Consider the following 15,171-nt stretch of genomic DNA (forward strand, 5'->3'; position numbering starts at 1 on the left):
AGCATGTTTAAAAGCAAAGTGGTATTTACCTGCTAATAAAGAAAGGTTTCTAATAATAGACATGGATACGGCATTAGGAAGTTCTGCAGCAGATAATGTATGATTTCATTGTTTGTCTGAATGCTACAACACCCTTTACCTATGCTAAATATCTCAGATCCCATAAGATGGCCTCATGGTGCATCACTAAGTTATAAAGCAGGGGGGAATAATTTTTCACATTTGAGAAAGGCAGCAAAAAACCCAGCATATGATTAATTTTGTGCTTGCTACTGCTCACTGCTGAATGGTTGCTACTCACAACAGCTTGCTTGTTCACTGGAAGCCTTGTTTGCTGATGTATGAAACTTGGCACAGATTTTGAGGCTGACATCAGAAATCAGCTCTGAATTCCAAAAACCACGGTACCCACTAAGCATATTGCCCCCACTCCCTCTGGCTTCTTCAAGAAATACAGCTCTTCCACAAACGCCCTATACCTCCCTAACAAAAAAACCCAAAACTAACCAACCAAACAAAACCAAAACAACCAAACAAAAACAACAACAATAAAAACAAAACCCCCTCAGTCCTTAATACTTAAACAAATTAGTGCTTCCATGTCCACAAGCAGAGACAACAGAGGGAAGGTGCCACCAAAAAACTTGTTGTGTGTATCAGGAATCAGACCAGAAAGGAAATAAAAAGCATCAGCCCAGCCTCTATTTTTTCAGATTTCTTTCCCAAATATTGCCTTTCTTTCAAAAAACCAACTGGGGGACTGACTTTACGTAAAGATCTCCCAGGCAGAGCAGGAAAGGAGCGCACAGCTTCCACTGCTAGAATGCCACAAAACCTGCTGGCGGGGGCTGGTTCGAAACAGCCTTAGGAGCTGGACTGGAAGAGAAGCAGGGCAGGCAGCGGTCAGAAGCTCATCACAGAGGGACAGAACTGCATTTTACTTGGAGGTCTGATGATATGCATGGAAAATAAAAATATTCTGAGGGCCAGCAAAAGTTTGCCAGAGCAGAAGGTCCAGAAACTTGTCGTAAAGTGCACTTTGAAGAAGGTGTGGTTGTAGCTGGCTGCTGTTCAAGAAAATGGAATTGCTGTTTATGGGAGAAAAGCCTTCTCCTGGACTTCAGTTCTTCAACAAAGAGCATCTACAACCCTGTGCAGCAGTGAATGACTTATCTCTGACGTAAGAAGCAGTTTGAGTCAAAGTGGGTTTACGTGCCCTGATTGCTATTGTGCCACCTAGACATCTTTAAAATGACTTCATGAAAAGGTTTTTACTCACTAACTCTCATATTTCACCAAGAAGTTGTACTAATTACTATGGTTCAGAGCAACCATTCTTTTGCAAGAGAGCTCTGACAATGTGTAACTGTCTGAGACTGTACAAGCTAATCTTGCAATTTCTTTAATGAGGTGTATCCTATGAAACTACAAAAACTTATTGAGCATAAGGCTCTCAACAGAATCAGCAATTCACTTGACTTGAAGAAGATAGCAATGTCTGTTTTCTCTAGCATCTGTCTTAGGTTTGAGTGTGTTGTACAAAAAGGCTGCCATCAGCCAATGTGATGTATATCGTATGTACCATACACATGCAGAATATTGTAGCCTCTTCTTTCAGAGCTCATTGATGATGTTTGACTACCAGGGCTTTGCTGCCCCGCATACGAAGGTGAAACACAGAAACCATGGATGCTGTCTGGGTAGCAGAAATGATTTTGCAGTCTCCTGAGCTCAAGCTGGGGCTGCTGGAAGGTGGCTGAAAGTAATAAGGAACAATCAAAAGGGCACCAAACCAGACATTTCATACCCTACGGATGCTGTTTGGCCCTGGCATGGAACTATACGTATACTAACAAAAAACCTGAGAAAGCTATAGCATGGGGGTGGGAGAGAAGCACTGTTTTACTGCTTTTATATCTGCTAATATAGGATGACTCTAGAAATGTTCCTGTCCCACTCTCACCATGAATTGCTTGTTCAGCTGACTCAGGTTGTTGCTTTGGTGGTCTGTTTCTGCTGCATAGGGAATCTTCTGCTTCACAATTTATGGAAGATACCACCAACAAACCTGCTGAGTAAAGTGGGTGAAACCACATGCTGGTTGCTACTTGTATGTGCTATCTTGTATGTCAGGGTTGCCTTGCCTTTCTCTTTTAAAGGAAAAATTTATTTTGTGTTATTTTACAAGACTGTTTTGACAATACAGTCTAGGAAACCTAATTTTCTAGCTCCTTTAATAAGCTACATCCTAGAAATCTGAAGAAACCAGTTTAACTAGTGCACGGAACCATCAACAGGAAGATTTAAAAGGACTGGCTGATAAGCTGCAGTCTGGGCACAGGTGACTTCTCCTCTGCGCTGAAATAGATCACAGAATCACAAAATGGTTGAGGTTGGAAGGGACCTCTGGAGATGATCTATTCCAACCAAGCTGCCAAAGCAGGTTCAGCCAGAGCAGATCGCACAGGAATGTGTCCAGGCAAGTTTTGAATCTCTTCAGAGGAGGAGATTCCACAAGCTCTCCGGGCAGCCTGTTTCAGTGCTCCGTCACCCTCAGATGCTGCTAACTTCTGTATGGACATGATTTCCATCCCTGCAGCTGGATGTGAGTCTAGACTGGCTTCTTCCACCCTGCAGCAGTTTTCTGCAGGTCAAGTTCCTTCAAGTTTTTCCCAGCTCTTTGGAAAGCTAAGTATGCAGCTCAAGCCATAAAGCAGTTTCCCAGATCACAAAACTCTGAGGAATGAATACCAAAACCTTTTCTCTTTCATTTTTCCAGAATCAGCCATCAATGTCATCAATGGTGAGAGTTTTTTCTGCAATGTTTGTAGAGATGAACTCTTATTTTAACCACAGCCGGTCCTGCCTTGCTGCTGGACTGCCAAAGGCTGTACCCAGAGCATCACTGCCCAGCTGTGTCACCCCCATGGCTGAGAGGGGAAGAATTCTCACGGCCACAGGACAGGGACACCTCACTTCACAGGCTGAGAGCCACAAATACGAGCAGTTAGAAGACAAACAAGCCCTGAGCTATCTTGTATCAGACATAGTGTGGCCAGCAGGACTAGGGAAGTGATTGTCCCCTTGTACTTGGCACTGGTGAGGCTGAACCTCAAATACTGTGTTCAGTTTTGGGCCCCTCACTACAGGAATGACACTGAGATGCTGGAGAGAGTTCAGAGAAGGCAACAAAGCTGGTGAGAGGTCTGGAGCACAAGTCTGATGAGAAGCATCTGAGGGAACTGGAGCTGTTCAGCCTGGAGAAAAGGAGGCTGAGAGGAGACCTTATCACTGTCTACAGCTACTTGAAAGGAGGTTGTAGCATGGAGGGGGTTGGTCTCTTCTCCTGAGTAGCAAGTGATAGGACAAGACGAAACGGCCTCAAGTTGCGCCGGGGGAGGTTTAGATTTGATATTAGGAAACATGTCTTCACGGAAAGAGTTGTCAGGTATTAGAACAGGCTGCCCAGGGAAGTGGTGGAGTCACCATCCCTGGAGGGGTTTAAAAGATGCACAGGTGAGGTTCTTAGGGACGTGGTTTAGTGCCAGTGTCAGGTTAATGGTTGGACTTGATGATCTTGAGGGTCTTTTCCAACCAAAATGGTTCCAGGGTTCCATCATCCACACTGCAGTTTTCTTTGCTGTGACACTCACAGTTACAAGCCAGAGAAACAATTACTGAAAGCGCTAGCTATTTTAATGACCAGCTATCAAATTCACCACTCAAAAACATATTCGGTGTAGATGTTTTCAAAGCTGGGATCCTCAAGTTAAGTGAAAGGCTGACATGTCACAACAGAAGGCTCAGGGGTTTTGGAAAAAAGTGCAGAGAGCCTGACTCCAGCACAGCTCAGTGTCAGTGTCGTGACCAAGCACAAGCTGCCTGGAACGAGGTCCTAGGCATGGGAAGGAGTCCCAAGAGGTGTTTCTATCCACTGCAATACCATGCTCCTATGGTCACAGGGAACCAGGAACATCTTTAAAGGCATTAAGGTACTCAGAAACTCTGTTGATTTTAGGATGAACACATAGAGCAAATCCACTTGGATTTCCAGAGGTCCTTTTCATCTAGAATTCCTATTAACTTCAGTGACTGCAACAGCATTCAGACACCTCAGAAAAACAGGGTATGTGCTCAGATTACTTACTGCTAGACCTAGCTGGCCTTTGGGGTGACACAAAGTATTGACTTTGCTTTTTATTTTTAGCTAATATTGCTGTGGCTCTTTGTCTATAGGATGAAAAGCATTTCCAAAACTTTGTATCTTATTCTTATTCTACCTGTCTTCTACATAAAGGGATCTTTTTTATTATTATTATTGCGGAAATATTCTGGAAAACTGTGCCTGCTGATAAAGATTAGAAGCCAGTTGAATAGCAGAAGCTTACTCACTGTTTCCTTAGCAAGAAAAATATTCAGTTATATTATCAGACATAACAACTGATATATAAACTAAGACAAAATGCTAGGATATATCCTACAAACACTTTTTTGCAATGGATTGAAAAAAAAGTTCATGAATCAAATATTTATTCTTTTTTTTCAGGTGACATTTCTATCAAGTTTATGGCTGTTTTTTATGTAGGCATCTCAGAAATTAAACATTCTCTGTGGAATAAAACCTTAGGAATAAGTATTTTCTCCTATAAGAAATTCATAAAGCATACATGTATTTAAGCACAAAACAGACTGAAATTAGAGGGTTGCTTTTCAGCATTTGACTCCACATGTATTCGTTGTAAAGATAATCATTGGCTGCTAGTCAGACAATAGTTAAGTCAACAGTTCTGCATACGTCTGGTTTGCTACAAAAGCTGTTTCTTCAAAGCCGTCATCTCTCAGAGCCACCTTCTGCAATATTTATGTTGATTACTACCTTTCACTTCATTTAATTGTACATGTGAGAATAAACGTGAGGAAAATTTTGCTCAAGCCAAGTAACACCTACCAGAATTCAATTCATAAAACTTGCGGTTCAATGTAATGTCAGAATTTCTATTGACCTGGTTCCATGTTTGATGGAAACCACAGGCTACATGCACAAATTGGTCCACAAGAATGTACATGGTTCTTGCCCACAGCAGTTGTATGAGAACAGGCATGTGCAAGGGTCAACTCTCAGTGGGATGGTTTAGTCTACGTGAAGCCTGTTCAGACAGCCTATTTCAAACCTATTCAGGTTTGGAAGGACAAGAATAAAATCATGAGGCACGTGGGGAAATTGTCTTGGAGAAAAAAAGGAGAGGGCAGGTGTTGTCTTTATAAGCAGGGAGGAGCTAGTTTCCTTTCTGAGCTGGATGATGCTGCCATAAAGAACCTATTTTGCTGATGGGAACACCGTGAGAGGCAATGTGCCTTTGCAGTAAGGGAAGTCCCTGCTGACTGCTGCTGTACAGGTCCCACTGGTGCTGCAATCTAAGCAGATGCATCCCTCACACAACCTCCAGGTGCCCCCCTGTCTGCCTCTGCCCCAAAAACAAGGATCCCACTCCTCACCTTGCCACCACCACCCCATCTGGGAGGACACAATGGTGTGACCGGGATCTGTCACGTTTATAATTTATCTTGTAAGACTCAGGATAACCTTAATACCTTTCCCTGAAGCTGTTTTCCTGAGTTACTTGTCCGCTAAGCCTCCCGCCAGAGGCAGCCCTGACAAGCCACCTCGCTTGACGCCTACCCTCACACCCACTAATAGATGTCGAAACGTCATTCAGCCATTGCTAAACTTCTTCCCAGCAGGTTCGTCCTCTCACACTTAGCACCTGGCACTACTCTCGAAGAAACACAAGTAGACAATGCATAGTTTACTCCCACTGATCTTCATTTTACGCAAGTTATCTGCATTATGGAGACACAGGTCTTGAAAATCCACAGGCCAGCACCTCCATTGACTCTCACTTCACCCGAGGAAGAAGCATGGACTGCAACCTGCACCTTCACAGACTATTTTAAAGCCCATTATTATACATTGGCTTAAGCAGCAATAGCACACTGTGCCCTTGCACGGAGACGCTGACCCTGCCCTTTCCCTCAAGCACCATGGATTGCCTTTGCAGAAGCAGCCTTTGCATGCACAGTACCTGCCGTTTCTGGTGTCATGTTGCCGCATGTTCTTGATAAAATGAACCTTCTTAAAGTTCTTTGGTCTGGGTGATCCTGAGAGTGTCCGACATCTGAAAAAGAAATCAGTTGGGGGGGTGGGAAAGAAGAAAAAAATAAAAGTATTCAGTTGCCTGCTGTACAGCCAAGAAGTCTACACAAAGGCAGGAAGGAAAGACAAGACAAATGATTCAAGTCACCCTGTGTTAGGAATCAGCAAGAACAATAAAGACAATAAGTCTGGAAATGCGACAGCTCAAATAAAATAATAATAATAAAAAAAAAAGGCACCACCACCCCTCCCTTCACACACATAAAAATACATAATAGAAAAAATCTCAGCAAAAAAAAAATTTCCTGTAATCTGCTGTGACAGCTTAGCCCAAGCTTTCAGAGGAAAAAAAAATAAACTAAAACAAAACCTGGTAAAGATGGGATTTTTGCCCTTATAGCAACACACACACTTCTGTATCCTCCTCAACTATTGATAAAGGAGTTACTAAGGCAAGTTCTTTCTTCTTTTAATTTTAGAAACATTTAAAATCTCTCATTTGCAAGGATAATGCCTATTTGCTTTTTACTCTAAATATTACTTTTCACATTCCTGACAGCATAGAAAACAACTAAAAATAAATTGCCTCGGGGAAAAAAATACCTTTCTTCAAAACATTAATCCTTAAATCTATTTTACATCCAAATGCACTTTTTAAATTGCAGTTAGAGAAAGAAATTGCCAGAGGGAGGAGAGATGAGACAAACAGCAATATCCCCCCCCCGCTTCCAGCTTTGCTCTTTTTAATCAGCTGAAACCACAATGCATGTGGAAGCTTTTTCTCTATCTCAGTGCTGTTTTCTTGCACGGCACAGCACAGTGTGCAGGCAGCGGGGATAACTCCTGTGCTCGCTGCGGGCCCAGGGCTGCTGGACCGCAGCCACTGCATCCTCTGTGGAGACAAGGGACAAGCATCCTCCGCCTGCAGACAGGACCAGCACAGTCCCTCTGTGTTGAGGCTCCCTAATCTATTTTTCCCATCCTCCCCTATGCTTAGGCAGAGTTCAGCAGCTTCCCAACCCCAAGAGTTCCTTTTGTTGGACTGAAACCACAGCCCACCAGTCCCAGGCCTCCAGAGACTGTCCCCAAATGCCATCATGCTGCACAGGCACACCCTGAGGTGGGCTCCCATCACTTTGCCATTTCTGCCTTCCTTCTGCTAGTAAACTCCTTAACATTCCCTCACCCTCGGGTTGCAATTAGCCTTGTTACTTTCTTCACAGGAAGATAACACCAAGAGAGAGGTTCTACCACCAATTCTGCAAATTAGCAAGTAAAAATACTGCCTGGCAAACCATAATTTGTTTATATCTTTTGCCAATTATGCGTTTGAATCATTTATGAGACTGCTTCATAACATGCTGGTAAGCATTCAACAGTAAGCTTGGTAAAAATAATCAAGTCTTGGTAACAGGCCAGTTGGTACAGCCTCTGCTATTAAGTCTTTGCTTTGAGGTGGGGAGAGACAGCCAAACTGCATGTAGATAAACAAGGCTATGGGCTAAACGTCAATATAAACCAGCTGAATTGCAGGTCCCAAGATAAAGAGTCATTCAAAATCAAGCTGCTGCCTTGCTGAACAGCTGACCTGGAAGCATACCACGCACCGGTCAGATTACTGCTTAGCCCGTTTCTGAACTGTTAAGCAGTTGCTCCGTTTTCCATCACCCTAGTGACTAATTACTGCAGTGCCCAGAGAAGCTGTGGCCTCCTGGATGCAGGAATAAAGCCGCACTGAAGCTGCTGATATAACAGGGATGGGGCAGATTTATTAGTGAGGCAGCAGTCACAAACCCACCAGCCAATACAGAATGACAGTAATGTTGGTTACTGGAATAAGACCATGTGCGTGAAGAAAAAAAACCCTATAAAAATCCATAAAAAATAAGAATACTAAAAATACTACCCTTCAAAAGCTTACTTTATTAGACCAGCTTACTTAGTTTTTAAAGGTATTGCATTAGAAGCTAGTAATTCCTGTTAGTGATAACCAAATTTCTCTATTAATCAAATCTGACTTCTTATTTCCTGACATTTAATTTAAATACTGACTTTTTACTTAATGCCCTAAAGCCAGGGAACGTGTAATTCATGTCACCTACCACCCTGTAGTGTGCTTGAGGTTTCACTTTACCCACTATGAAGAACGTCTTAACGTGAACACCCAGCTGGTTTCCCATACGCACAGGGACAGTAGGTCTGTCTGTACACGTCTTACAGACAAGTAACCGAAGAGAGAGTAAATAAAATGACCTTCGCAGTGGGGCATTTTCCTCTATGTCCTCCAGAGTCTCCAGAGAAGATCGCTGGGAGATCAGCCGACGTCTGCAGAGAAAACAGAACAGAAAAGAACACCGTGGGTTAGAGGGCATGAGAAGGTCCTCAGAGCTGGTTATTTAGTAATGCTGACAAACTGACAATCACTAGCCGAGGTTTACCTTTGGATATTAATCAGTTTTGTTCTGTTCTCCTTACCTTACTAAATCCTATTGATGCCAACCAGAAGCAAACTTACTCCAGACAAGTTTCTGTAGCAAAACAGAAGTTGAAACTTCCCAACAGCTCCTCCTCAGTTTGTGCTTTCTGGTTTTCCTTCCTCCAAGGGTTTAACACCCACCTAACACCAGTCCCACGTTTACCATGGTAGAGCTTGCAATGCTACAAGTACAGTTCTTTGATAAAATAACACAGACGTAGATCTACAGAGTGCTTGTCATTCACAGTGCCATGCTTCTCTTTGCCCCGTGCCTTTTTTACCCAATAAAGGCCACTCACTTCTCAGTGATGTCCATCTAATCTCTCCTCTGAGGACTGACTGAAGAGAGATGAAAGATGATGGAGCAGCAGCACCGGGCACAAACCAGCAGCTTAAAAGGGAGCTCTGACCACCCCTCTGAGCAGCATGGATGAGTTCAGTACTGTTTTAAACCAGTTTTCTGTGGCTGAGTCAGATCCTTCTTCCACCTCCCATGAAAAGAAGTAAGGAAATCCTAGCATTCCAAGTTTTCTGACTGTTCTAGAGGGCAAGGAAGAAGCCCCGGTACAGGCTTGGTTTTAGCAGCAACCTCCAAACACCCCAAAGGCAGCACAAAACATGGAGCTGCACCCAGCCCTCCAAAAACCACTGTAAATATAAAAAAATAAATTTAGAAAATACAGCCCACCTAAAGGCACGTAATGAAAAATTAAGCTGGCCACCATCAGAACCACCCCGCTGGTGGGTGTCAAGCAGCTGCGACAGCCACTGTGCCCCAGTACGGTGAAGTATGAGTATGAATTTAAATTATAAAAGTCTTATTGACTACCACTATTTTTTTCCCCAACTACCTTAATATCTTTCCTACCAAGCTGCCTTAACCCCTTGACCTGCAAACGAAGAGTTTCCAGATCTCAATGTGTTTATACCCCCGTGCTTGGTAGGGTACTTGCACATTAATGTATTCCTGGGCTGTATTTTCACAATAAATTGTTTTCTCTGATGCCAGTGTAAGCAGCTTCTAATCCGTCTTGCAATTTTCTAGCCTCTCCAGTTGTGCTGCTACAACTGCTCCAGCAGCTGTGCTGCAAATCTGATTACTGAAATGTTTTTCAGTTCAAAATAACCCTGATGTTCAGTGGTTCAGTTTACTACTAGTTCAAACACCACATTTCTATCGCAAACCCCCAGACAATACATTTCAGGACAGTTTGAATGTGCATGTGGTTTTTCGTGTACTTAAAAAATGATTTAAAAAAAAACCCCTCAAACAATTTCTAGAGCAACTAAGTGTGAAGCGTAATCCTCTTAGGAAAATATGCAAACCTAAATCCCCTCAGGTTTCGTCTAAATTAGAATTTTAGAAGATCTGGTGCAAGACAGGATACACCTTCAAAATTCTAAGAAAAAGTCTGCATTTCAGAGTGTGCTGAACTTGCTGGCATAGACAAGGAAGAAGGGACCAAACATCTGCCTCTTGTGCCCATCAGTGCTGCCTCAGCTCCATCCATAGTTGGAGGACACAGAGATGCTCTTACAGAGAGAAATTCAGATCAGGAGGTGCTCCCCCTCAATTTTCAGTTGCACTGGTCCATAAACAAAAGTTAAAAGGTTCAATTACCAGCATCGCTGATGTAGCAGATCATTGTTGTTGCTTTTTAATACCTCTTTATACATCATTAGCTTAATAACACACTTAAATGATGGTACCCTCCCATCTCGTGGTGTTACAAAAGCATACTTTGCGTGTTGTTGGTCAAAGAGAGAAAAACAACAGTACAGCCTTGCTACCTTCTTCATATCAAATTTATTGAACTAGTCACACAGTATTTCCCCTAGATGCCTTTTAGATGCCATAAGGCGCTTGTATACCACCAGATGCATATTCCAGCTGCCACTGCAACTCTCCTCCAAGCCTCTCCTCACCCAAAGTTATGCACCATCCTCAACTTCATTGCCAATGGCTTGGCAGAGATCAGTTGGAAGATCCTACATTTGCCTCTGTTATTAAGGCAGATGCATTGGTTGGCAAAAATACATACAATTGCATTTCATTAACTCCAGAGCAGCTTTAAAGGCTGGTCATCCAGTTGCCTGTTCAGATTCCTTGGACTTTCCTTGCTGGTCACAACTTCTTAAACCCAGCACCAGGGATGCTGCCTCCTGGGTTTTGCTTGATAACCTTGAATGCAACAATGGCTGGATAGGAATCACTGCCACATCTCTGGCACAAAGGAGCTCACACCGATTTTCAACAGTAGTGATTCCGCAGTATTTTGGGGACCTACCATGGCAAGAGAGTCTGCACAGAGAAGTGGGGGATGCTCCTTGGCTCACCCACTCATGGGAGAGGAGCACGGATACCTGAGCTCCCTCTCAACTAGTGTGAGCATAAATGTGACTCTGGATAAATTCATCCAGGAAGGAAGGAAGGAAAGAGATAAACACCTCCAAATCACCAGCAATGAAGAAGCATGGGTCCCAGAGAAGCCTGCAGTGATATAAATGGGGGCTGCCCCAGCCCAGTCCCCTCCCTGTGCAGTGAGAGAAAAGACATCCAGGCCAGCACCCAACCCAGCTGAAAACTGCCACATCTTTCACTTGTCCCCAAAATCATTAGTTTTAATCAGTTCAGCAGCCGTGAGGCAGATTTGCAGCAACTCTGCTGAAATCAGTTCACTCTGCCCAGAAATTGCACCCTCTTTTCACTGAAGAGCTCAGTTGCGATGAAGTATGTGCAATTACTCCACTTTATCTCAAATCTTTATTTTGAAGCCTAATTAAGGTGACCTAAATACTAACCTTTTATAAGCTTTCCACAGCTGGATATTATACAGAAATGCCAACTAATGAACCCACCTGCTGTGAACAAAGTCACATCCTGTGCCACACACATAGGGGAAAAAAAAACAATTTTGGAAAAGCAAAGCTTTTGAAAGGGTGTTCCAGGGAATACAAGCAAAACCAGTTTTTCATTGTCCTAATTAAAAATTAATCACCTCAACTGGTGTTTAATATTTAAACTAATTTATCATCTTCAGTCAAGTAGTCAGGGCTTGTCTATACAACACCTAAAAGAGTTATTTTTCAAAAACTGGCTGAAGTGCTACAGCAGCTGGTATATGTAGACACTTGCACTGAAACAACCCAAAATGATTTATTACCACACACCACCATTCTGATTCAAAACTGTGTTAATACTTATTTTATAATAAAAAAGTCCTATTTCAATTATCATTAGGGGAAAATCCTCCTATTGTTAAGGAAGAGTTCTATACACAGACCAAAATAAAGTACCACTATGTGACTCATACAGGATTCAGGCTTTGGGTAAGTCTTTAGGTAGATGCATTTTCAATATAAAATGCTTTAAAACTTGTGCAAAGTAAATGTCAGCCAGCTAACACACACTAAAATGCAACTGCCCTTCATAACAAAACTGAAGATGTTTCAGTAAAAACGTTAATTTCTCCTAGTTCACAGAAAACCTTAAAAAAAATTCTCCTAGTTTAACTACCACATTCTAGGTATACCAAACTCACCCCTCTCTCTCTCCACACCCCCATACACACAGAAGCAAGCAGTTTAGCTCTGGAAAGATGACAACCTCCTGGTTCTAACCATCAGTCCCTGTAAGGACACTGTTGGTCACAGTCTTATCTTACAGATTTTTTTTGTTTTAAAATCATGTAATACCACTTTCCCTTAAGCACCTATCTAAAAGATTTTTTTCCTGTTACCTCCCTGTTCCCTCTGCAATTGTTACATGAGTCCAGAAACAACCGATACCCTACCATCAAATTCTAAGCTCAGTCCAAAGAAAGAGACTTGAGATAACTTGATGCCTTGGTATTTTAAACAGCTGTTTTCTAAGATACTCATAACCCTGTTTGCATACTGGATTTATCTGTGACCAGCTGTCTCAATCTCTGTGGAAGTTTCTTAAAACCTAAAATGTTGCTTCCGTTTCCCTCCTCCAAAGTCTGATTAATATGTGACTCAGTTGCAAAAATGAAATAAAATACAAGGACAAAAAAACAGAAAGCATGTCTGTAACCTAAACAGCAAATAGCCAAAGTGAGCAGACTGCAAAAAGATTCACTGTAACCAACCCATCAGTTGGTGGAAAATTATCTTCACTGTCAATTGTTGCAAAATACTCAGCTCAATTATGTTAAATATGCAAAATCTTAAACCCCATAGACAGGAGGTGATAAAAAAATGGAGCTGCAATCAGAACACCAGATAAATTCATCCAGGAAGGAAGGACGGAAGCCAATGATAATCCAAGAGATAAGGAAAAATAAATCCATGTGTAATGACTTTCTAGCACAGCTACAAAACCAGGAAGAAAAAGTTGCATTTTAAATAGACCTAATTTTTGTGAAAGCTGTGGGTGCAAATCCCCCCTGCTTCTGTTGAGATTACAAACCTACAACAGCTGAAGCCGGCAGCGTGAGTGCCGCTGGCTCCCAGAACAAAAGCATCCCTCTGGACAAGCTTCCCCACTTTGTCTGGGACAAATTAGTCCCCACAGAGATGCAGAGACGGTGGGACACATGAGTACTAATCATCTGAAGGTCTGCTGACTGCGTTAACTCTGATGGGGGAACCTGGGAGGGCAAAGATGCTTCAGATTGTTGGTAGTTCATGTGCCCAGTGGGTCACCTCCTCCCTTCAGATAGCCAGGGAGAATTAATGTGTATGAACAAGGGTCACGGAAACATCAGGACTATTACCTTCTGGTCACAATGGTGTTTCTAATATTGTGGCTTAGGAGCATCAGAGAAGCGCAAGACTGCTTGGTGCTTAGAAAATGTTGAATTCCTTATTTTCACCATGCCTTCATCACAAAAGGTGTCTCCTACACACAGGAAAACTATGCTAGATATATATATATACACAAGGGGAGCAGAAAGAAAGTCGTTAATATACTTGCAGTGATGGGGAATGAGATCAGGATACTGATAAGGATACATCAGGGTCTGCCTAGAGGTGTAAGTGGTGGGTTTTCCTCTGCCATCCATCCACCCTTCTGAAAAGTGCCAGCTCAAAGAGGAGCTCTTGTCCAAAAGCCAACCTACCACTGCCCAAAAGCCAAACTAGTCCTTTGCGAGCACTTCATGGGGAATTACCAACACATGCTTTGGACATGCAGCTCCCACATGCATCACCTTGATCCTACCTCTATGGGAAGAGCAACCTTAGGGCTGTTTTTTCATTGCGTTTCATATTGTTCCCTCCAACATCAAAATAGCTTGAACAGTAGAAGGAAAACAACGAGAGTATTCAATGAGATCTAAGATCAGGCTTCTAGGTGCCAGAATGGAAAAGAAAATATTTAAAGTAAATACATCTATTATATATTACAAGTAAATATGTATCTATAAACACAGTTCTGGTATACAGTCCACAACAAACCCTGGCTGTTGAGTATTCTAGTTCCTTCAGCACATGCTGGCCACAAACCTATCTTGCAAGCAACCCTGAGTTTTGAATAAGGTACATTTACCATTCTCCTCTTTAACTCCTTCAGAGTTAGGATTTGAGTACAAACAGAAATGCAGTCTCCTGGGCCAGGGGAGCAGGTTGGCACCAGAGACCTGCCAGATGCAGGCAATGCCCTGTCCCTTTGTCACCCCGGGGGAAACCTAAAAGCCACTCATCTCTGAGTACTCCTCAGCCTGCCAGCTGAACGCCCCTGCCCGAAATCCCAGGCTGAGCTGCTGTCAATTAATACACTCTTCTGAAATATTATACAAGACATCAGCTGTGTACGAATCCCCATTCGCTTCCTGACCCCTGACTGCGTGGCCCAGCATGAACCCAGATGAAAGACCCGCTAATGAGTCACCTCTCGCCCTCCCTCTGAAATTTTTACTGGGATTCTTAAGTCCCAGCTCATTTCTTCCTATCTCTGTGAATATCACAGGAAGACAAACACAGGAAAAACAAACCCCGAGACTATTAAAAATTATTAAGGGAAACAGAGTTTCCAGGAGCTGCCCAAATCGATATAAAGCAGTATTTAATTGTGTGCTATCATAATTACACAGCAGAACCATTCTCTGCAAAGAACATCAAACTCCATTTAGGACTTCCAGGCTGCACAGTGCGTTGGCAAGGTTGCCCACAACAGGAGTTAAAAGCGTCTGGCACATACTGAAAATGGGTTGTTTTGTGAATCCAGCAGCTCAACCCAAACACACAGAATCTACCAAGAGACCTCAATTTAGCTGTCACCTACATGCAGGGAAGATGTAAACACGGTTTAAGGCCACAACCTTCCACAGTGTGCTGCGAAGGAAAGTCTCTGACGCAGAAATCCTGAGCTAGCAGGACCCGTGACAACCTGCTCCTCCTGGCATACGTATTGCAAGGAGAGAGACCTTCAAACCTTAGGCTTGCAATAGTCAAGAAAATGCCATGCCAAATGCCTCCTCGGTCTCCACCAACCTTCTAGGGGTAACCAGGAAGACAGGCAGAAAACAAGAATGTAAAGGTGAGCTATGGCATGAACAGGACAGACTCCTCACAAACC

The 15,171-nt window shown here is 42.9% G+C and overlaps 1 protein-coding gene across 2 annotated transcripts in view; it reads right to left on the bottom strand.

The window, feature by feature from the left end:
• Positions 1 to 15,171, bottom strand: part of CABLES1 (Cdk5 and Abl enzyme substrate 1) — a 76,227-nt gene that overhangs the window by 31,264 nt on the left and 29,792 nt on the right. For both annotated transcript variants that reach the window (XM_082044915.1, XM_082044914.1), the window contains exons 2-3: positions 8,408 to 8,479; positions 6,084 to 6,176 (exon numbers count right to left, since the gene is read on the bottom strand). In XM_082044915.1, coding sequence (XP_081901041.1) covers positions 6,084 to 6,176; positions 8,408 to 8,479 — 165 coding nt within the window. The remainder of the gene's footprint in view (positions 1 to 6,083; positions 6,177 to 8,407; positions 8,480 to 15,171) is intronic.

This window comes from Streptopelia decaocto (genome assembly GCF_964273445.1).
Source record: "Streptopelia decaocto genome assembly, chromosome: 2".
Taxonomy (NCBI): Eukaryota; Metazoa; Chordata; class Aves; order Columbiformes; family Columbidae; genus Streptopelia; species Streptopelia decaocto.